Source organism: Globicephala melas, chromosome 7, assembly GCF_963455315.2.
Source record: "Globicephala melas chromosome 7, mGloMel1.2, whole genome shotgun sequence".
Lineage (NCBI taxonomy): Eukaryota > Metazoa > Chordata > Mammalia > Artiodactyla > Delphinidae > Globicephala > Globicephala melas.
Genome location: NC_083320.1, coordinates 14,215,525 through 14,238,150, shown reverse-complemented (window position 1 = coordinate 14,238,150; position 22,626 = coordinate 14,215,525). Strand labels below are relative to the sequence as shown.

At 43.1% G+C, this 22,626-nt stretch overlaps 1 protein-coding gene across 2 annotated transcripts in view; it reads right to left on the bottom strand.

Moving 5' to 3' along the window:
- Nucleotides 1-22,626, bottom strand: part of SERPINE2 (serpin family E member 2) — a 79,958-nt gene continuing 57,332 nt past the window's right edge. For both annotated transcript variants that reach the window (XM_030834501.3, XM_060301782.2), the window contains exons 4-9: nt 16,843-17,040; nt 7,494-7,692; nt 4,965-5,065; nt 3,973-4,059; nt 1,688-1,771; nt 1-748 (exon numbers count right to left, since the gene is read on the bottom strand). In XM_030834501.3, coding sequence (XP_030690361.1) covers nt 711-748; nt 1,688-1,771; nt 3,973-4,059; nt 4,965-5,065; nt 7,494-7,692; nt 16,843-17,040 — 707 coding nt within the window. In that variant the 3' untranslated portion in view covers nt 1-710. The remainder of the gene's footprint in view (nt 749-1,687; nt 1,772-3,972; nt 4,060-4,964; nt 5,066-7,493; nt 7,693-16,842; nt 17,041-22,626) is intronic.

Below are 22,626 nucleotides of genomic sequence, written 5' to 3'. Positions count from 1 at the left end.
TTCTTCTACTACTCATAACACTTTATTTTTACTTTGTACAAAATACAAAAATGCAAATCCAAAGAGTACAGAACAGTAGTGACAGGCACACTGCACAACAGCAAACCTTGTCTAGCAAGACATTAGTTTTTTAAATTTTATTTTAGTGAATACATGCATTATATAAAACAACAACAACAACAAAAACACACAAAGAGCCTAGAGATTTCGCTATTTCTATCCCCAAAGTAATTCTTACTATCAAGACTTTGGATGAGACAAAAAAAAATTTAAAAGGCCAATAATATTTTTTCATATAAAAGTAAGAGCTACCATAAAATGTCCTTTTTTCCCTCCCATCACACTGATTAATTTTTTTTCTGAAAAGCCACACATATAAACAAAACAAAACAAAGATCCTGAACTGGACAGTAAATACTCAAGAGGGTTGTTGACCTAGGTAACCACTCAGTAGTTTAAAGAATCTTTTAGACATTTTGAAGCCTTCTGTTCATTTCTCAGTACAGTGTTCCAGCCGTCTTGCCCTTTTTTCCCTTAACGCCTCCCAGAACAGAAACACTGCATCATTGAGTCTCTGTTCCTAAGAACTAGTTTTTAAAAAGAAAGTAATGTACAAAAATATTTAACAGAACTATGAAAGATGTAGGAAAGGAGTCTTTTCTTCATAGCAAAGTAGTCTTTGCTTTGCATGGTTCCTTTTGTATAACTCTTCAGGGTTTGTTTATCTGTCCCATGAATAAAACAGCACCTAGAGAATTAAAAGGAAACAACACAGAACTCTATAAAAAACGATCCTTCAAATAAGATGGAAGGTATATTTAAGGGGAGGTTTCTGGGCTGTGTTTAACCCACTGCTCGTAAGCAGTGCTGTCCAATAGAACTTTCTGCAGTGATGGGAATGTGTGTATCTTCATCGTCCAATATGGTAGCCAGTGGTCACATGTGCCTACTGAGCCCTTGGAATGTGGCTAGTGTGATTAAGACACTGAATTTTTAATTACATTTCATTTTAATTAATTAAAGTTAAAGAGCTAAGTATCCACATGTGGCTAGAGGCTCCCATATTGGACTGTTTGGCTCGGGAGCACACGAATTATAACAATGAAGATGCAATGAGATAAAAGGATAAGGAATTAGCTTACGTTATTGATTAAAAGCAGAGTAAAAGTTAGACTGTGTTAGTTTCTACTCTGTACCAACATGACGACAACGTCTCCACAAAGACAGTCTTAAGTATTCTTCCTAACTGTATTAAGAGGTAGGAATTATTGTTATTCTAATTTTAAAGATGAAGCTAAAGGACAGAGCCAACTTTGAACCCATGACTCATGGAGCTAAGATAGACTGAATGAACAAATCTCAGGTCATAACCGCAGGGTGCCCTTATAAAGGTTGAAGACAGGTAGCTTCCTGCAAAATTTACCTACTGCATTTAAAAAAAAATCAGTAGACGTCTCGAGGGCTGCAGAGCTCTCGAGATGTTAACAAAACAAAACAAAACCTAAAATCCTGTGTTTGAAAAATGCCATCACACTCGGTAAAAACAGCCTGATTTTCCTCTCTCTGCGAGGGGCGTGGGTACATTACTGAAAGCGTTGGCACTTGTTGACACATGGGACAAGGATTAAAAGCAGCGCTGCTGGAGTTAACTAACAGCTAGCGAAAAACGAGGAGGAGAATCACTTACCTGTAGGATTATGTCGGATGAAAAATAGAAAAGGTCTGTCTACTATGAACCAGGGAGGCGATGACCTTGCAATCAGAATCGCAGCTGTGGGAGGAAAAGGAAAATACATTGTACGCCCAGCATGAGGCCAGCAAGGCAGCACGTAATTCAAGGCAGGACATGATTCCTGTCCCACAGGCTAGCCATGTAATAACAGGTCCAGTGGTCACCACTGACTGCACACCTGCCATTGGCCAGGCCCTTTCCATCCTTCCACATTGAGTCCACACAAGCCCCATCTCCTTTAATAAACGTACTTACTCCTTGTAGGGTTTTTATTAGGATTAAATGAAACATGTTACAGCTCTTAGAACAGTGTTTGTCACTTAATAAACACCCAATGCATATTCACCATTATTATTAGCTGTTTTTCATTCATACCATCTTCCTAGCTGATGCCTGGTCCCTGGACCTTTTAGCTTATCCAAATCCTGTATCAAGGACCCACTGACTTCTCATCCATTTTGTCTGTGCCTTCTTTGAGCACATCATCTAGACTGTCCTCTCACTGGCAGTGTAGACTGCTCATCTGGGACCTACTACCTTATACTGCTGTTCAACTCATCTGGTGTAGACATGGGACTTAGAAAGCAAACTTATTTCGGCTTACGGTCTTACACATGTTTACTCTGCTGTTTACCAATGGTAGCTTTGATGTATAAGCCAGTGATAAGGCCTTGCAGGAGGGTAGTTATGGACTGAATAGTACCCCCTCAAAACCTGTATACTGAATCCCTAACCCCAAATGTGACTGTATTTGGAGACAGGGCCTTTAAGGAACTGTTTAAGCTTAAATGAGGCCATGAAGGTAGGGACCTAATCCAATAGGACTGGTGTCCTTATAAGAAGAGAGGGAGACGCCAGGGATGTGAGCACACAGAGAGAAGGCCATGTGAGGACACAGTGAGAAGGTGGCCGTCTGCAAGCCAAGGAGAGAGGCCTCAGGAGAAAGGAACCCTGCCAACACCTTGATCTTGGACTTCTATTCTCCAGAACTGTGAGAAATAAATTTCTGTTGCTTAGGCCTTCTAGTCTGTGGTACCTTGCTATGGCAGACCTAGCAGACTAATACAGCAGGGCTGGCTTCAAGCGCATGTGACCTGGGCAGTCACAAGAGCCCCATGCTCACAATGGCCCTGCACTTGGTTTAGTGCTCTGCTATTGCTGTGTTGAAATTCTTAATAAGTTTTGAACAAAGGGCTCCATATTTTCATTTTGCATAGAGTCCTGCATCTTAAGTAGTCAGTTCCGATAGTTATACCAATTGGCAAAATTGCTCAACAACTTTGGCAAAATTTAGATATCACTTTCTAGGTCTTTGTTTTAAACCCTATTTTAAAGGAATAAAAAATAAATGTTTATTCTAGAAAGGCAATAAAATGTCTATTTTGAGTATAAATGATGCCTTTTAATGACCAGAAATATTTGACCTAGTTACAGGTATAGCTAAGACCTTCACTTTATGAATTCACAGAGTTTGGCCAGATCTATTCATCCAATCTCATGTGGATAATTAGGGGGTACAAAAACCAACCTAACATTGTTCTATTTTCTCTAGCTTAATTATATAAGCTATTGAGGAGAAAGCAAACGTGGATGTTCTAATTATCGAGGAAGGCTGCGGAGCAATCTTGTATAGCAACAATAGCTGCTTGTTAATTCTTCACTTCGTCCTTCGTCCAGACCCAACTGGCTATTTTCCTATTAGTAGTTGCTATTATTTTATGTTTTAATGTGAAGATGGGTCTTTTCTGTCGATAAGAACCCACAATATGTTTCATCCTTCTGAGAGCGGGATCAGTAAACTGCCATTCTTAGGCCAAGTCTGAGGGGCCCTGCTTTTGTGAAGAAAGATTTATCGGAACACAGCCACGCCCATTTGCCTGTATAGTCTATGCTGCTTTCACACTGCAGGGGTAGAGTTGAGAAGTTGTGAGCGACCCTGTATAGCTCACAAAGCAGAAACTATATACTATCCAGCTCTTTATAGAAGAAGTTTGCCAACTCCTGTCCTAGAGGAATTTCTACTGAAGTGCTTTCCTTAATGTAACAGACTCTGAGCTTCGTGGATGCAGACCCTCCTAAAGTCACCACTGTCTCCCGAGGGTCAATCCACAGTGCTTGGCTAGAAATAGGGCTCAGGACACATTCGTTAAGTTGATGAGTGGACCAGGGTACACTTGCTCCCTTCACCAGGACCTGTCCTGCCCAGGGCTTACTTACTTGCGGACCCAGGGCTTACTTACTTGTTGCTGCTGAAGCTTTGGTTCCATCTTCACTGACTTCAATTTTCGCTTTTTGCAAGATGTGAGAAACATGAAGGTTTTCGGACCCTGTTTCCAGAAAATAAAACAAAAACAGCACTTATTTGATATGCAGGCCATCGGGTTAGTGGCGGAAGTAACCTCAACGCCATGGCAAGCTCCAATTCTTAAAAGGTGTCAGAAGAAGTGACCTCTTACAGTCCTAGTGACTGAAGGCTGCATGTAGGGTGAGGGTCACCCATGGTTAATTTCAGTCTCTGCTAAGTGAACTGTGACATCACTTCAGAGGAGGGAGTCCCGGATCCCAAATGTGTTAGTGACTCTATCAATTCAACTCTGATCACTAAGAATTTTATTAAAAAATGAAAAGAGCAGGGCTTTAAAAAGGTAGCCTAGTTTTCCAGAAGAAGCAAGCCAACAGTATTATTTTTCAATTACAGAATGTCAGATCCAGAAAAAAAAGGCACTTACAGATGGGGAAAGCGAGGACCAGACTGTTAAGAAATCTGCCCCCAATCACATGGCTAATTAGTGGCGTGGTAAGTGCTGTCTTTTCATAACAAAAGTCACTCATCTTACGGGCATATTAGTGAAGAGGAGGAGCAGAGGGCTTCCCTGGTGGCACAGCGGTTGAGGGTCTGCCTGCCGATGCAGGGGACACGGGTTCATGCCCCGGTCTGGGAAGATCCCACATGCCGCGGAGTGGCTGGGCCCGTGAGCCACTGAAATGCTTCTTTAAATGTGTGGGATCGTGTGGGCTTCACATGAAATGTACATGTGAAATGTAGGGATGGATGACATGCTGATTTAAGTGATGAAGGTTCAACAGCATCATTGGGTGATATATCAGATTAAGCCTTGGAGAGTTTTATGGCAGCACATTCCTAATTTTGACCTTTTCTTTCTAAACAAATCAGAGACTCAATTAGTAACATATTCCACAAGTTTAAGAGCAAGTTTTAAATTGAACATACTTGTTATTTTTGCAAAATTTGCCTTTGATGGATCAAACATATCGGTGATGCCAAGGACCTTCAGTGGCTCCTTCAAATCTGTTTGTGCTACAGCTGTGAACCTAGCACGAAAGCAGAAAATAGGGGGAAAATCAATATACTATACGTGATATAAAATGATATAGTCAGTGTCAGTGGAAAAAAAGGTGTACAAACAGATCCTTTTTAAAGTACACTCTGAACACCTATAACTTTAATTTTAATCCCAAGATTTAAGTACCAGGTAAGTAGAGAACAACTCATCTCTCAAACACATACCTGGCAAAATGGCACAGTATCAGCAAGTAGGGGTGTCCTTACCCTCATGGGCAACAGGCTCCCCATTCCAGTCCTAGGAAGATCTACAGAAGCACTTTCTCTTATGCTGATGAGGAGATGCAGGGTTGCAATAGGGAAGAAACTTTGTATGCTATTGCAAGTTAATCATTAAAGGGATGTTGCCTATAAGCTTAAATTACACATAAATGGCCCATCTCTGGGAACCCTGCCTCCCAGGTAATAAGCATTAAGCTAAAATACTTCTGTTTAGCTCACAGTAACTATCTTGACCAGGCCCACCTGTGAATGACTGCAGGAAGGAAGAAATGAACACATCCCCTCTGGAGGCTGATGGGAACCAGGAAATGTTTGACTTTACTCCCTCCCCTTTTAGTATAAAAGAAGCCTGAATTCTAACTCAGGCAAGATGGTTCTTTGGGACACTAGTCCACCATCTTCTCAGTCTGCTGGCTTTCTGAATAAAGTTGCTATTCCTTGATATTTCTTGATTTACTGGTCTGTCATGTGGCGAGAAATACAAGCTTGGATTCGGTAACAGGGTGTTGATGAGTGTCTGGTATTCTGGAATATCTACTGTTCTTCCCCATACCCAACAACAGAGCCATGATCTTGGCTGCTGTAAGAGCCACCATACTTACTGGGATTGGGGATGGTCAAAAGAGAGGAAATACATTGCTGCTAGTTCGTGTTGGGATTCTGGAAGCATTTTACCATTAAAACAGGGGCAAACATTAGGAGTGGTATTCATTTGGGTGTGATATGGATTTCTTGGACATTTGTGGACTATCTGGCGTTATAGCTATAGATATGTAAATGTCAGTTATTGAATCTAGCATCAGAGGACGTTTTACCAGATTTTATCACATCCTGTGGAAAAGCGGCAAGGCTAAGTGAGCAGATTCTCATCACAGATGGGCTATTATGGTAATTTATATGGTAATTTACCATTATAACTATAATTTATTTACATCACCAGCTTCTTCATTTATGGCAAGCACTGCCTATGTGAAGGCTTATTTTACAACAAAAAGAAATACTCGGGCTTCCCTGGTGGCGCAGTGGTTGAGAATCTGCCTGCTAATGCAGGGGACATGGGTTCGAGCCCTGGTCTGGGAAGATCCCACGTGCCGCGGAGCAACTAAGCCCGTGAGCCACAACTACTGAGCCTGCACGTCTGGAGCCTGTGCTCCGCAACAAGAGAGGCCGCGATAGTGAGAGGCCCGCGCACCGCGATGAAGAGTGGCCCCCGCTTGCCACAACTAGAGAAAGCCCTTGCACAGAAATGAAGACCCAACACAGCCAAAAATAAATAAATTAATTAATTAATTTAAAAAAAAAAGAAATATTCTTGGGAGAATTACTAATACTAATAAGAATTACTAATACTTATTATGAATGTACTCTTCTGATTACTTAACTCAGTGGCTAGAGAATTAAAAGCTATTAGAACTGGAAAGTATTGCCACCACCACTGAGGCCTGGGTGGTTTAAAGCCCTGGGTACTGACAAAACAGTAATGTTGAGAAGTTTATAAAAAGGGGACATTCACTGCCTGCTTCACACATCTGGGCAAAGTATTCTCTGACCTATTAGAAATTTAGGAATCAGACAGAATTTGGGATTCCTTTCCCCTTGGTTTCAAGTCCTAACAGTTCAGGTTTCATTTATATTATACTTTTAGGGTATACTAGAAAAACTGCCCTAGATACTAATGTAAGAACTCTGCCTGGGTGGCTTCAAAATATTTCCTTATTACCTACCTTTTGGACCTTGGCCTTTAGCAACTTGCAGCTAAAACTTAAGTACCTAAGATGAAACTCCTTATCAAAACACACGGAGCACTACTAAACTTCACTGTATTTTCAGCATACTATCAGATGATGATATGCATCTGCTTTTCAGTCTTTTGAACATTGACCTGTATTAAAAGCCCTTGTAGTGGCACAAGAGCTGTAGTCTTGTGGAGGCTTAGAGACCAGGCTGCCTTCTTTCCTTCCCCATCATCACTATCCTGCCATATAAGAGGCACAGGGATTGAAAACCAACTTTTACAAAAGCACAGCCTTGTAGTCCCACCATGCAATTTCTGCAAAATGAGGCAGGTTTCATGATATGTCTATTTCAGCCTTCAGTTGTCCAGTAACTGACACAATCACTCCCAGGGATCGAGTAGTCCTGTTGTTTTCTCTTTTAGGGAAAGGGGCTACTTACTTGGGCAGGATGACCTGCACCCTCTTGGGCACCATGGTGCTCATCCAGCTGTCTATGGTCTTGGTGCTGATGTGCGGGATGATGGCCGAGAGTGGGGTGGAGCTCTCTGTCGGCAGCGCGATCAGCATGCTGATGCTTTCCCCGTGGTAGGGCAGCTCGATAAAGTTGTACCATAAGTCACTGGGGGTGCTTGTAGACCCTAAAGAAATCAGAGGCAGGTTCAGTGCATCCTTGGTGACTTCCAGAAGGGGCATGAATGGTTGCTGACCACCAGGGTAGCTTCAGAGGGAAGAGAGCAATTAGGGTTGAGAACTTCCCTATTCTAAAAATAGCTTGCTTAAAAAATCCTCAACAAAATACTAGCAAACAGAATCCAACAACACATTAAAAGGATCATACACCATGATCAAGTGGGATTTATCCCAGGGATGCAAGGATTCTTCAATATAAACAAATCAATCAATGTGATAAACCACATTAACAAATTGAAGAATAAAAACCATATGATCATCTCAATAGATGCAGAAAAAGCTTTTGAAAAAATTCAACACCCACTTATGATAAAAACTCTCCAGAAAGTGGGCATAGAATGAAACTACCTCAACATAATAAAGGCCATATATGACAAACTCACAGCAAGCATTGTTCTCAATGGTGAAAAACTGAAAGCATTTCCTCTAAGATCAGGAACAAGACAAGGATGTCCACTCTCACCACTATTATTTGACATAGTTTTGGAAGTCCTAGCCAAGGCAATCAGAGAAGAAAATGAAATAAAAGGAATACAAATTGGAAAAGAAGAAGTAAAAGTGTCACTGTTTGCAGATGGTATGATACTATACATAGAGAATCCTAAAGATGCCACCAGAAAACTACTAGAGCTAATCAATGAATCTGGTAAAGTTGCAGGATACAAAATTAATGCACAGAAATCTCTTGCATTCCTATAGAGTAACAATGAAAGATCAGAAAGAGAAATTAAGGAAACACTCCCATTTAGCATTGCAACAAAAAGAATAAAATACCTAGGAATAAACCTACCTAGGGAGACAAAAGACCTGTATGCAGAAAACTATAAGACACTGATGAAAGAAATTAAAGATGATACAAACAGATGGAGAGATACACCATGTTCTTGGATTGGAAGAATCAATACTGTGAAAATGCTACCCAAAGCAATCTACAGATTCAATGCAATCTCTATCAAATTACCAAGGCATTTTTTACAGAACTAGAACAAAAAATCTTAAAATTTATATGGAGACACAAAAGACCCCAAGTAGCCAACACAATCTTGAGGGAAAAAAACGGAGCTGGAGGAATCAGACTCCCTGACTTCAGACTATACTAAAAAGCTACAGTAATCAAGACAATATGGTACTGGCACAAAAACAGAAATATAGATCAATGGAACAGGATAGAAAGCCCAGAGATAAACCCACACACCTATGGTCAACTAGTCTATGACAAAGGAGGCAAGGATATACAATAGAGAAAAGACAGTCTCTTCAATAAGTTGTGGTGGGAAAAATGGACAGCTACATGTAAAAGAATGAAATTAGAACACTCCCTAACACCATACACAAAAACAAACTCAAAATGGATTAAAGACCTAATGTAAGACCGGACACTATAAAACTCTTAGAGGAAAACACAGGAAGAACACTCTTTGACATAAATCACAGCAAGATCTTTTTTGATCCACCTCCTAGAGTAATGGAAACGAAAACAAAAATAAACAAATGGGACCTAATGAAACTTAAAAGCTTTTGCACAGCAAAGGAAACTACAAACAAGACGAAAAAGACAACCCTCAGAATGGGAGAAAATATCTGCAAACGAATCAATGGACAAAGGATTAATCTCCAAAATATATAAACAGCTCATGCACCTCAATATTAAAAAAACAAACAACTGGATCCAAAAATGGGCAGAAGACCTAAATAGACATTTCTCCAAAGAAGACATACAGATGGCCAAGAAGCACATGAAAATCTGCTCAACATCACTAATTAATAGAGAAATGCAAATCAAAACTACAATGAGGTATCACATCACACCAGTTAGAATGGGCATCATCAGAAAATCTACAAACAACAAATGCTGGAGAGGGTGTGGCTAAAAAGGGACCTTTTTGCACTGTTGGTGGGAATGTAAATTGATACAGCCACTTTGGAGAACAGCATGGAGGTTCCTTAAAAAAATAAAAATAGAATTACCATATGACCCAGCAATCCCACTACTGAGCATATACCCAGGGAAAACCATAATTCAAAAAGACACATGCACCCCAGTATTCATTGCAGCACTATTTACAATAGCCAGGTCATGGAAGCGACCTAAATGCCCATCAACAGACGAATGGATAAAGAAGATGTGGTACATATATACAATGGAATATTACTCAGCCATAAAGAGGAACGAAACTGGGTCATTTGTAGAGACGTGGATGAATCTAGAGACTGTCATACAGAGTGAAGTAAGTCAGAAAGAGAAAAACAAATATCGTATATTAATGCATATATGTGGAACCTAGAAAAATGGTACAGATGAACTGGTTTGCAGGGCAGAAATAGAGACACAGATGTAGAGAACAAAGGTATGCACACCAAGGGGGGAAAGCAGTGGGGGGTGGGGGTGGGGGTGTGATGAATTGGGCGATTGGGATTGACATGTATACACTGATGTGTATAAAATGGATGACTAATAAGAACCTGCTGTATAAAAAAAATAAAATTCAAACATTCAAAGAAAATAAATAAAAATAGCTTGCTTACAAAGTCAAAGATAAGGGCAATTATTTCTTCCTTCCCTGGTAAAGAATTCTTTAGTCTAGACATGTCTTAACAGAATACCTTTGGCTATCACTAAAGTCATACTAATTCTGTTGAGTAGAATTTAACTAGATCACAAGGCACTTAGCATACAGTGTTTTGCAAGTTGACCCTTATCATGTGGATGAAGGAATGAATCTGAGCTGCCTAAGAATGATTCTTTTGGTGGTGTCTCTGAATGCATGTGAAGAGGAGGGAGGAAGGGTGGGGGTAAACAGCTTCCACTGTTTAGGGTCCACTCTGTGCCGGGCCCACACCAACCACCCCAACGCAATTAGCCTCTACAGCGCCCCACGAGGTAGGCATACGCAGTCCTATTTTACAGCTGGGGAGGCTACAATTAGAGAAATTAAGTAACTTACCAAGGGACACATGGCTAAAAGGTGGACCAGGACTCAGTACGTCTAATGGCAAAGATGATCCTCCTTCACTGCCTGACTTCCTACTCACTCTTCATTCATTCCAGTAACTACCATTAGGGCTTTTTGATACATTATGGTACTTGTGCTTACTGATGAAAACACAAGAAGGATTTAAACCAGCATTTCTCTGAATGTCGTCTAGAGAACACACATCCCTGCAAGACGTCCGGTAGACAAAACAGATTCCACATCCCAGGAAGTTGAGGAAGCCCCAGACACTCGATTCTTCCTGCAGATTCAAAATATACACCAATGCTAGAAAGGCTCTGAGATATCCCGAAGAAAACTGTTTAACTCTAGTTATTCTCAGGTTTCCAAAACTAATGTGATCTTAGAACCCTTTTATCCCCACGTAAAATGTTCAAAACATTTAGCAACTGAGCAGCACAGCTGAGCACTGCCCATCCGAGTGGACGCAAGTACAGACATGAGAGGCGCTGGAGAGAAGCCCAGGGCATGAGCATGGGGCCCAGAGGGGCCATGAACTCCCGGGAGAAAAAGCCTTCCACAGAGCATGCCTTAGGAGCCCACAGAACCTTTACATTAGACATGCGATGGGAGAGTTGTAAGAATTAACCAGGTGAATGGAAAACCAGCATTTCTAGATGACGGTGGATGTCTGAAATGTTTTCTGAAACACTTCCAACTTTTGAAGAAGACCTCGGTGATCTTGCTGAGGTTACTTAACCTCTGTGTGCCTCCTGGTTTGGAGCATGGAGAGACCAGGGATATTGCAGTGTGTAGCTCACAGGATTGTTGTGATGATGAGATTAGAAGACATATGCATATAAGGTACTCAGCAGGGCCTGGCCCACGGTGGGTGCCCAGTGAACACTGGCTCCCTCTCCCGCCTCCCCTGAATGACCCAGAAGGACAACATATTTAAGAACGAGAGAAAAGAGAAAGTGAGTTTCTCTCGTGATTGTCACTTGTCTTTTCTTTGGGGATGACTTTGCTAATCACTGCAACTGAGACAAGGAACTTCAGTAAGCCAGTTGTCCATAGACAGGGGTTGAGACGGAGGCACCGATGGAGAGAGAGAGAGAGAGACAGCGTACTGTGTCTTCGTTATGCAACAAACACTTTTAGCTGTAAAATATGGTAAGAATGGTGAAGCTCTTAGAATACAGGACACTACAGGATGACATGACAGCTTCTCCTTGAGGAAGAAATATGGGGGCAATTCATGGGGGCGCTCGGTGTCTCCCCATGTGCCGCCCTCGCCTGCAGGGCTGCTCAGGTACCAAGGGTGACTGGCCCCAGCTCCGGACACACGTGGACTCTCCTTCTTGCCCGGGTCCCGTCTTGGGGCTGCCTGAGAGTCCAAGATGGGAGTCTCCACCTTTACTATTACCCTGCATGATAAAATGGTCTCAGCAGGAACTGAAAAATTGATTGGAAAGTGAGAAAAAAACCCACTTCCTAATAAGCCCTTTAATCTTCAAAGAAAACATTAGGTTCCTACCCTGGTAGAGCTCATTTTTAAAAACTGCGAAAAAGGGACTTCCTTGGTGGCGCAATGGTTAAGAATCCACCTGCCAGGCTTCCCTGGTGGCGCAGCGGTTGAGAATCTGCCTGCTAATGAAGGGGACACGGGTTCGAGCCTTGGTCTGGGAGGATCCCACATGCCGCAGAGCAACCAGGCCCATGAGCCACAACTACTGAGCCTGCGCGTCTGGAGCCTGTGCTCCGCAACAAGAGAGGCCGCGATAGTGAGAGGCCCGCGCACCGCGATGAAGAGTGGCCCCTGCTTGCTGCAACTAGAGAAAGCCCTCGCACAGAAACCAAGACCCAACACAGCAAAAATAAATAAATTAATTAAGAATCCACCTGCCGATGCCGGGGACACAGGTTCGAGCCCTGGTCTGGGAAGATCCCACATGCCACGGAGGAGCTAAGCCCGTGCGCCACAACCACTGAACCTGCGCTCCAGAGCCCGCGCTCCGCAACAAGAGACGCCACCACAATGAGAAGCCCGCGCACAATGAAGACCCAATGCAGCCAAAATAAATAAATTAATTAAAAAAAAAAAAGAAACTGCGAAATGTGGGAAGTTGTTAATAAATGACTGCTCCGGGGCATGACAGCATGAAAGTCTCTTTAATTACCTTCTACTACAAGCAGTTTTGTGGATTTCTGAGTCTTAAGGAACTGTTCAGGCTATACTTAAGTAGAAATTGAAATATACATTTGAAAAAAAGAACCACAACAAGTAGACCCACTGTATATAGTAGTCTGTATTCAGGCTTCAGTGGAAAGGGAGTTTGGGGAGAGTTGATGGGGAAGGAGGAGTGATTTAAGCAGCTGGGTGAGTGTTGGTGCCATTTGCTGGGTGAAGGAACACTGCGGGGAGAACTAGATGGCAAGGGCAAGAGTGTATTTATCTGTGGAACCAGAACTTAATAGACAACTAATTAGAGACATAATATGGATGTGTAAGTATGAGTTGGAAACTCAGAGAAGAGCGGAAGCTAGAAACATACTGTATATTCACAGACACACATGTATATACACATACGTATGTATGTTTGGAATTCTTTGTGGTCTTTTTCAAAGCAGAAAAGTCTCTTAAATCTAAATCCATAACCATAAAAACAGAAAATTTGTAACAACTTTGATTCAGCAATTCCTACCCAAGGACATTACCTTTAGAAGTTCTGACGCAAATATCTAAAGATTTATGTACAAGAATGCTCACTGTAGTGTTGTTATAGGAAAAAAAGTAAATGGCAATCCCTAAGGTATTATGATACGTTTATAACATTATGGAGTGTTATGCAGCTGATAAAGGATCGAGTAGTTCCACGAGGATTGACAATAAAAGGTTTTCCAAGATAGACTAATGAATAAACATTACAGAATAGAAATTATGGTGTAATCCTGTGTATGCAAAAAAGTTGGACAGACAAATTTTACATATGCATAGAAAAAGCCTCAAATGATATGCATAGAAAAAGCCTCAAAACGCCTAGCACTTAATAGGGCTTTTTATGCTGGGAAATGGGAATATAGAGTAACATTTACTTTCTGCCTTATATACTGTTGTATTTGAGGACTTTGCAATGAATATGAAATACATTTCTACTAATCTTTAAGGCTTTTTTTTTTTTAATGGAAAATGTCTCTGCCCTCAAAGTGCTTACACTTTATGGGGCTTAAGTCAGAAGAGTTTTCCCCTCCTATTTTCTACCCTCTCCCTAATGTTATTAAGGAAATCCTCTCAGAGACCTTGATGATATCTTGGAGGAAAAGTCAGGAAGGCTGAAAAACAGTAAATGGAAGGACAATGTTTCAGCAAAGTGACCAAAGGTGGCGAGGCTTGGCTGGGGCCTCACGCGGCGCTGGGCAGGTGGCACCAGAGGCTGAGTGAGTGAGTTCAGGCAGCCTGGCCTGGCTCAGCTATCAGGACCACCTGCCTCCCATCCCTGGCTGGTCGAGTGGGCCAGACTGCGATGAGACAGGACGAAAATGGGTGACCGGCTGTGTGGTCTATGGTCATGAAAACAAATGACTGGGGGCCACCACAGACAGCTGAGCTTTCTCCACAAGACAAACCTGCCTCGTCTTTCCATGAAAAACTGCTCTGCCGGCCAAAGAGGGAAACCTGGGAGCAGATGACACCACTGGACTCTGTCTCCTGGCCCACGAAGGAGCTGGGTTCCAATCCCAAGTTACTCAGTAAAAACCCATGACACCATAGAAAGTGGGGGCAGGAAGGATGGTCCCAGACCACTTACAGCGTTTACTTGGCAGGGAATGAGAGCAAGGGGACTTTCATGTTCTGTTCTGAATTCAGTAGAGATCAATCAAGGTCTGACAGCTAACAGACAGGACACCAAACTGGGTCAATTCAGCAGAGTTTAATGAAGGGACCACTTATAAGGCAAGGATAGGGTACAGAGGAGCCAATAAGGATGGTACCCTGGGCTACAAACAGTGGGGCACCATTACCAGCCTTAGCCTTGGAGGGCCAAGGGTAGGGGCTGGTGGTCCAGAGAGAATGAGCCCTTGGGCAGGTCCTGATGGCAGGAGACCTTGGGTGGAGGGATGCTGCGGCCCTGGCGATGCAAGGAGAGGGCTGGGAAGCCAGTGTCCAAGCCCGCTCTCCTCCCTTACCCATCACCTGCTGGTTCACACCACTAGCCAACCAACAGGAAGCCAGGGGAAAAGGGAGCCCACTGATGCAGTCTCCTGGGGGCTCAGAAGAGGGTGGAGAAGGGAGGGCATGAATCAGGGAAGGTGGGGGAAGAGATCTCCCACACTGTGGAGCTGTGGAGTTTGAATCTTGGACCATAAGAATGTATTTGTGTCTTACTTTCCATAAGGCACACCACAAATTCTTAGACAAATCAGTTCTTAATAGAAAAGCCACCTGGATATGTAACTCCCTCTCTGGGAACATCCTATATACTCAAGAAAAACATCTTCCATTCCTACAAATACAAACATTTTAATCTTTCATGGGAATGCCTATAGAAGCCTTGCTGATTTATTCTTTACTGACTTATTCATTATTTTTCAGCAACAGAAACATACAGTAAATGAGGCCTTCTCGCGTTTTGTTTTATTAGAATGTGTACAAAGATTGACCTAAAATAAAATAACTGTGCTTCGGATAGGAGCTGGTGGCCATGATAGCATTCCATGATGTCTTCCTGGGCAACGTAACCTGAGAATGAGTTCTGGACAAAAAGAGCCTTTCATTGGTCTCAGTTGTTTAGCATGCTACCTTTCTACAGGACTTTTTTTTTTTTTTTTAATATTTATTTATTTATTCGGCTGTGCTGGGTCTTAGTTGCAACATGCGGGATCTAGTTCCCTGACCAGGGATCAAACCAGGGCCCCCTGCATCGGGAGTGCAGAGTCTTAACCACTGGACTGTCAGGGAAGTCCCTCTGCAGGGCTTTTAAATACATATTATCTTGAAAAAATTTATTGAGTGAATGACAAAATTCTACCTGGAAGTTTGATGAAAGACGTGGGGGAAGGAAAGTGACTTTATTGTGTCTCTAGCATGAGTCATTTCTTAATTTAAAGAATTAGGCAGCTGGAGAAATGTTGAGCAATGCTTGATCTAACATATACTGTATATGCAAAGGGCATACTTGGGACCCACAGGTCCACATATAGATTGGAGACATAAAGGCTAACTTATAGAGGAAAAAGAACTTTAACTTAAACTGGACCACTGATACTTCAACGAAAGTAGGTTTAAAAAACAGTCACCAGCCTTAGTTACCTATGTGTGGTAATGACTACAGAGATGGGTCATTTTCTTTCTCCCCCAACTGTAAAACTGACACATGTTCCTTAAAAAAAATTTCAAACTCAAAGAAAAATAATCATTTGAAATACTACCACTTAACATTTTATTGAACATCCTCCAAGACATGTCTGCATGAATATATAGAAAGTATTTTACATAAATGAGATGAAACAGCATCTGCTGTTCTGTAACTTGTTTTCTGAAATCAACCACATATTATATAACTTTCTGCTTATATAAATCTAATTATCATGTGTGTTCCACTACATGTACATATATGCCTTCTATTTATTTGCTAGTGTATGATTATCTTCATATTATAAATTCCTTGGCGTGAGACTGCTGAGGCGGGGCTGCTAGAAAGTCCTCCAGACCACGGTTCCCCACCACCAACAGCACCCAAGGGTGCCCACGTGGCCCCCACGCCAGAGCCACGACTGGGCTTTGTCAATCTTCGTAATTTTTGCTAATCTGATCAGTGAAAAAGAAATCTAAGTTTTACTTTTAGTTTTGATTTGGTAATGTAAGATTGCTAATGATGACTTGATAACGCATGCAGTATGTTTCATGTCCATTTATACTTCTCATTTTGTGAATTGTCCTGTCATCTTTAAATTTCAAAAGCGTTACATGTGTTATACATTAATACATAACCTTTGTAAGTAATGCAGAGACTTACCATGAGCTTTTAAAAAATCCTGCCGTCTCCTCCCTGCCCTTTATAAAAAATAAAAAGGCAGGTTTGCTCTTGAGCTAAGTGACAGCACCCGAGGGCCTTTCTGCGGCTGGCACATTCTAGGACAGAGCCCCACTGAGTGTGAACTTACCACACCGGAACACGGAGAGCTGGGCCAGCATCGGCACTTGGTAGGATTTCCCATCAGCTGCCACAAACGTGCGCTTCTTTGTGTTCTCAGGCTGAAACCGTGATTTCCATAAACCCTTAAAATACACTGCATTGACCAGGACCAGTCTGGTGAGGACACCGTCGAGAAGATCCGGGGACAGCAGATTGTCGATCATACCTGTGCAGTCAGAGAACAGACACAGAGGACACTCAGAACGGGCAGTCCGTTTGGGGGCAAAAGGCAGCTGCAGGATCGGGAGGAATGAAAAATCTGAGAAATTTTAAGATTCAAAGATTTGTAAAATTTTAAAATTCAAAGATTTTTAAAATCTAAAATTTCAAAGATTTATAAAAGAACTTCTACAATATCCTGTTGTCCCTTCTAATTTTTTTCCTCACTAAATATTAAAAGCTGAAAACAAGCTAAAAATCAGAGAACCAGAAAAGACTTCAGAGACCCTCTATTTAGGGCTACCAAACTTTTCATCCAGAAATTCTTTTATAGGGGCTTCCCTGGTGGCGCAGTGGTTGAGAGTCTGCCTGCCGTTGCAGGGAACACGGGTTCGTGCCCCGGTCCGGGAAGATCCCACATGCCGCGGAGTGGCTGCGCCCGTGAGCCATGGCCGCTGAGCCTGCGCGTCCGGAGCCTGTGCTCCGCAACGGGAGAGGCCACAGCAGTGAGAGGCCCGCGTACGGCAAAAAAAAAAAAAAAAAAAAATTCTTTTATAACTAATTCCCCATAAACCCCATATTTTAAGAACATTTTGCTCATCTGCATAAGCTATACTTAATTCATAATTAATTTCTCTGTTTTTGATAATAACTGACACGTATGACTGCCAGTGAGGGCTTTTGGTCGACACAAGATAAACAGTTGTCGTGTTGCTTTGTTGTAACCACGAGGTTGATTTAATCCCAGTTAAAAATAAAGGAACACTTCAGCCTGTGTAATGTTATCAAAGGCAAATGCTTAATTTCTCTTAAGATTTTAGGAATGTTGAGCATTAGTTTGGAATCCCTGATTATTATATAGCTACTTAAAGAAGAGTTGAGACTAAAATTGGTATCTATATTTATGGGTCAGGGGTCCATTTAGGCTCATATTATAGAGATAAAAAGAAACGGGGTCTCTCCTAGAATAATTATTTGTTAAGGAAGATGCTCTTCACAAGATATCAGGATGGTCCGGCTTGTTTGTGCAGGAATGAGGCACACACAACAGTTGCAATTTCAGGCTGTTCTTGTGAAGTCACAAAGGTCCTTCTAAAGTGCCACCTGTGCTTGAAGCTTTGAATTTTCATTTAGGTTCCTTTTGCTTGGTTTTTGAAGATTCAACTGTGTGTGTGTGTGTGTGTATGTGTGTGTGTGTGTGTGTATGGGTTTAAGAGAGATCACTAACACTAAAGCTATTAAAAATTAGTTCATTGTAGCTTTTAGTCCAACTTTTAAAAAATGTTCATAATGTAAATGCAAGTTACAATACATTAAATGGTGAGAATAAAACCAACAGCTTCTGAAGAAGCAAGAATATCTGATTGAGCAGAGAGAGCTTTAAGTTCTTTGAAATGAAACTCAAGAAGATTTGGAGGTACAATAAACAGATGTTTACGTCAGTCATGGGAAAGAAGCACACTTGGAGGATTCCCTGACCCACAGGGCGCCCGGCAAGTCAGTGTCGTCATTGCTCATTACTTACACAAGGGGGCACCAAAGCCACCTTACATCAGGATCTGGAAGGAAAATACATGTGATATAAATAGCCATCGCTCAAAGCAAAGCGGCATCTGTGAACAGACTCTGTCCTGTGGGAAGGAAGTGAGAACTCTGTGCTCCAGTGATAGCAAGCTCTTGAGAGTTGGTTTCCCAATAGCGAAGGCTGTGTTTTGCCTTTGCTGGGACCATTACCCAGTCCAATTCCTACTTGCCTTTGAGACATAGCTCAGTGGTCCCCTCTTCTTATATCTCTTCTCTGTCACTCCTCCCTATCTCCTGGAGTTTCCATAAAGCCCAACGCTCAGCACCACCGTTAGTTACACTGCGGTATTTTATTCTAGCCAAATGTAGCATCTGTCTCCCTCAACGAAACTGTGAGCTGCACAAGAGCAAGAACGCTGTCATTCATTTTTTAAAAATCACACCTACGATTCTGTGTTCACTATTCTGTTGTTGCACACCGAGAGTCTGAAGGAATCTCTTCTGCCCTTTTTTCCTAAGGTAAATAAAGCCTCTTATTGCCACTGGTAGAACTAAGATATAATAAGGGGCACAAAGAAATGAAAAGAAAGGATAAAAGAGAAGTGTAAGCAATGCAATGGTTCAGAGGCAAGGAGGCACATGGGGGACCTGCCATCAATAACTACCATAAACATGCATCTGTCACCCATCCACCATCCATCCATCTACCCTCCATCCATCCAGGTGTCCAGTCTTTGATGTCTACCTGAGAAAACAAAACAAAATAAAAATAAAACCCGCCCTTCCGAAAGCTATAGATTAGAGGCAAGTGGAGGCTGATATAAGTGACTTAGAAATGCAATTGTAATAAATATCTTCAAGTGAAAGTACTTAAGGATGTGAAGGCAAATAAGAGGGGGATCTGATCTGGTGGATGAGGTCAGGGATGGATGGATTCCTTGAGGAAGTATTACTTGAGCCAATGGCTATAAAAATAGCTCACATTCGTTGAACCTTTGCAAAGTGCCAACCACCTTGCTAAATGACTTATGCTTATTATTTAGAGTCCCATAACAACCTTAATGTTATTACAACAATTCTAGTAGGTACCACTACTATAGCTCCATTTTACAGAGGAGAATGCTGAGGCACAGGGAGGTTAAGTAACCTGCCTAATGGTACACAGCCAGCAGGTGGCAGAACTGAGGTTCAAACTGGGCACTCATGCTTGTAACTATTATTCCATTCATGAGATAGTGTGAAATGAATAGGCAAAGGGCAACAGGGAAGGAAAGCATTCCAGGTAGCAGGATGCACCGGGGTGGGGGCGGGGGGCGGGTTCTGTGGAGAGAGGATGGCGAGTATGCGAGTTGGGAGGAAGCCCGCATGGTTGGGGCTGAGGCCACAGAGAGGTGGCAGGGCAGCCCCAGCCAGGCCATCACCACATCCCTAGCACACTGGAAAGGCTCCCCCACTCTCTGCGGGGCAGGATATGTCATCACGCAGCAGTCTTCCACACGTGGACAGTTTGATCACCAGGATCCTTCTGACACCTCACATATACACAAGCGCCTCTGAGCGGGCAGTTTGGAAATTTGTGGGAGTGTTTCTGGTTGCAAAGACAGTGGCCAGAGATGCTACACATCCTGCAGTGTTCAAAACAGCCCAAACGATGAACTATCCTGCTTTCAAACACGCCGCTGCACAGTCACGTTCTTGAGAAACCTGCTCCTTGTCATCTGAGCCCAGAACCTTATTCTTTTTCCGGTGTAAACACAAAGTATCTTTTCTTTTGCATACTTTTAATGTATGCTGAATTTGTCAGGAATGTGACTACCACGCAAACCAAACAGAGTCTGTACTTGTTTTGCTCGGAAATTTACCAAGAGTTTTGCAGCATTTTATAAAAAACTGCCTCAACGATGGTAACACAGCCTGTGGTTTTTGTGTCGCCAGTGCAGTGTGCTTGTCTTGGTCTGCTTTTGTGGCTGTCAATTCACAGTCAATGTGAATGTCAATTCTTATTCTAAGAATCTGACTGTTACGTATTCAGGGGTGGCTGTACCCAAGGGTTTACCTACTGAACTACATCTATAAATAACTTTTGTTTTTCCTGGTATTACAGTTTGGCATTATATTAATTTTTTTTTAAATTTGTGTACATGTGCATAGGTTATATGAGCTACGAGTTTCATTTCAAGAGAGTAAACAGAGTGAAAATCTTTGTTTAACAGAGGGAGTTAGGTCTGCAGGGTTGAAAATCACTTTTCTAGCCTCATCGCTTTCCCTTACCCGGTTGCTGTGAGAAATGCATTGAGTCAGTGTGTGTTCAAGTGGTTTGAAATGGTCGGGTGGCATCCTGAGGGACTTACTACTCCCAGGACACAGCAAAGAAGAAGGCTGGGTGGGCGCTGACACGTCACATCATACAGCTACCAGCATCTGAGGGCCATCAGCTTCCTACCTCTGTTCTTAGCCCTACAGGCTCAGAAGAGCCCACCAACCCCCTCCCATTTGCTGGTCTCCTGCATTTCTGTTGTGAAAGGCCTGGACCCACTGACTGCTCCACCCTTTCTCTCTCAGAGCCCCACGGCTCAGTCCGCCTGATCATTTCGTGGTTTCAGGAAGGGAGCCCAGGTTGCACCGTGCAGGATCCTGTTGAAAAGGGATGTCACAGGTTTACCAAAACCACACGCTGGCTCTCCTCCACCCTCCAGAGCATTCCCCATCTGGCTCTTCTCTAGCCCCTCACATGGTTTGCAAATATTCACATCTACAAGTCTGGAGGGAGACCGGGGGAGGACTTACTTTAGTGCAGAATGCTAGGTCCCTGCCTCAGTAGATTGGGGTCCAGAGATCTGCATTCCTTTTTTTTTTTTCCTGCTTGGGATCTTAGTTCCCTGACCAGGGATTGAACGTGGGCCCTCAGCAGTGAAAGTGCCTAGACATAACCACTGGACCACCAAGGAATTCCTCAGAGATTTGCATTCTAAACACACGCCCCAGGAACCACGCTTTGAGAGACATGACCCGAAAGGGCAGAGTTCCCCCAAGTTTTGTCTTTGGGCTTACTCTCCGTATTGAGTCTCTTTTGCTTCCACTCTTGTGACTTTAACTCTCCCCTTCGGTGAAAAACGGTTCCCAAATCTCTATTTCTAGCCTTAACTTTCCTCTGATGTTCTGGACCTACCTCTCCCTCTGAATGTTTCCGCCTGAACCTGAAGTTTACAAATGAACAGGCTAAAAACACCGATGTTAGACATTTCTTCAGTTTCGTGGAGGGAGAGATGCACGTACACAAGTAATCACATCGTGTGGATGTGCTCTAACGAAGGGTGCAGTCGTGGATAAGCATATGCCCATCATAACCGGGGGAGCCACCTACTTCCTGGGACAACAGAAGCAAGAGGTGAGGAAGGGGAGGGGAGAGGGAAGGGGGAGGGGCATCACAAGGGCAGGGGGTTAAGAGGAACAAACGATTAGGTATAAAACAAGCTACAAGAATGTATTGTAAGACTTCCGGGAAGATGGCGGAAGAGTAAGACGCGGAGATCACGTTCCTCCCCACAGATACACCAGAAATACATCTACGCGTGGAACAACTCCTACAGAGCATCTACTGAACGCTGGCAGAAGACCTCAGACCTCCCAAAAGGCAAGAAACCCCCCACGTACCTGGGTAGGGCAAAAGAAAAAACTAAACAGAGACAAAAGGATAGGGACGGGTCCTGCACCAGCGGGAGAGAGCTGTGAAGGAGGAAAAGTGTCCACACACTAGGAAGCCCCTTCGCGGGTGGAGGCTTCGGGAGGCGGAGTGGGGGAGCTTGGGAGCCGCGGAGAAGAGCACAGCAACAGGGGTGCGGAGGGCAAAGCGGACAGATTCCAGCGCAGAGGATCGGGCCGACCGGAACTCGCCAGCCGAGAGGCTTGTCTGCTCGCCCGCCCGGGCGGGCGGGGCTGGGAGCTGAGGCTCCGGCTTTTGTCGGAGCGCCGGGAGAGGACTGAGGTTGGCGGCGTGAACACAGCCTGCAGGGCGTTAGTGCACCGCGGCTGGCCGGGAGAGAGTCCGGGTAGAAGTCTGGAACTGCCG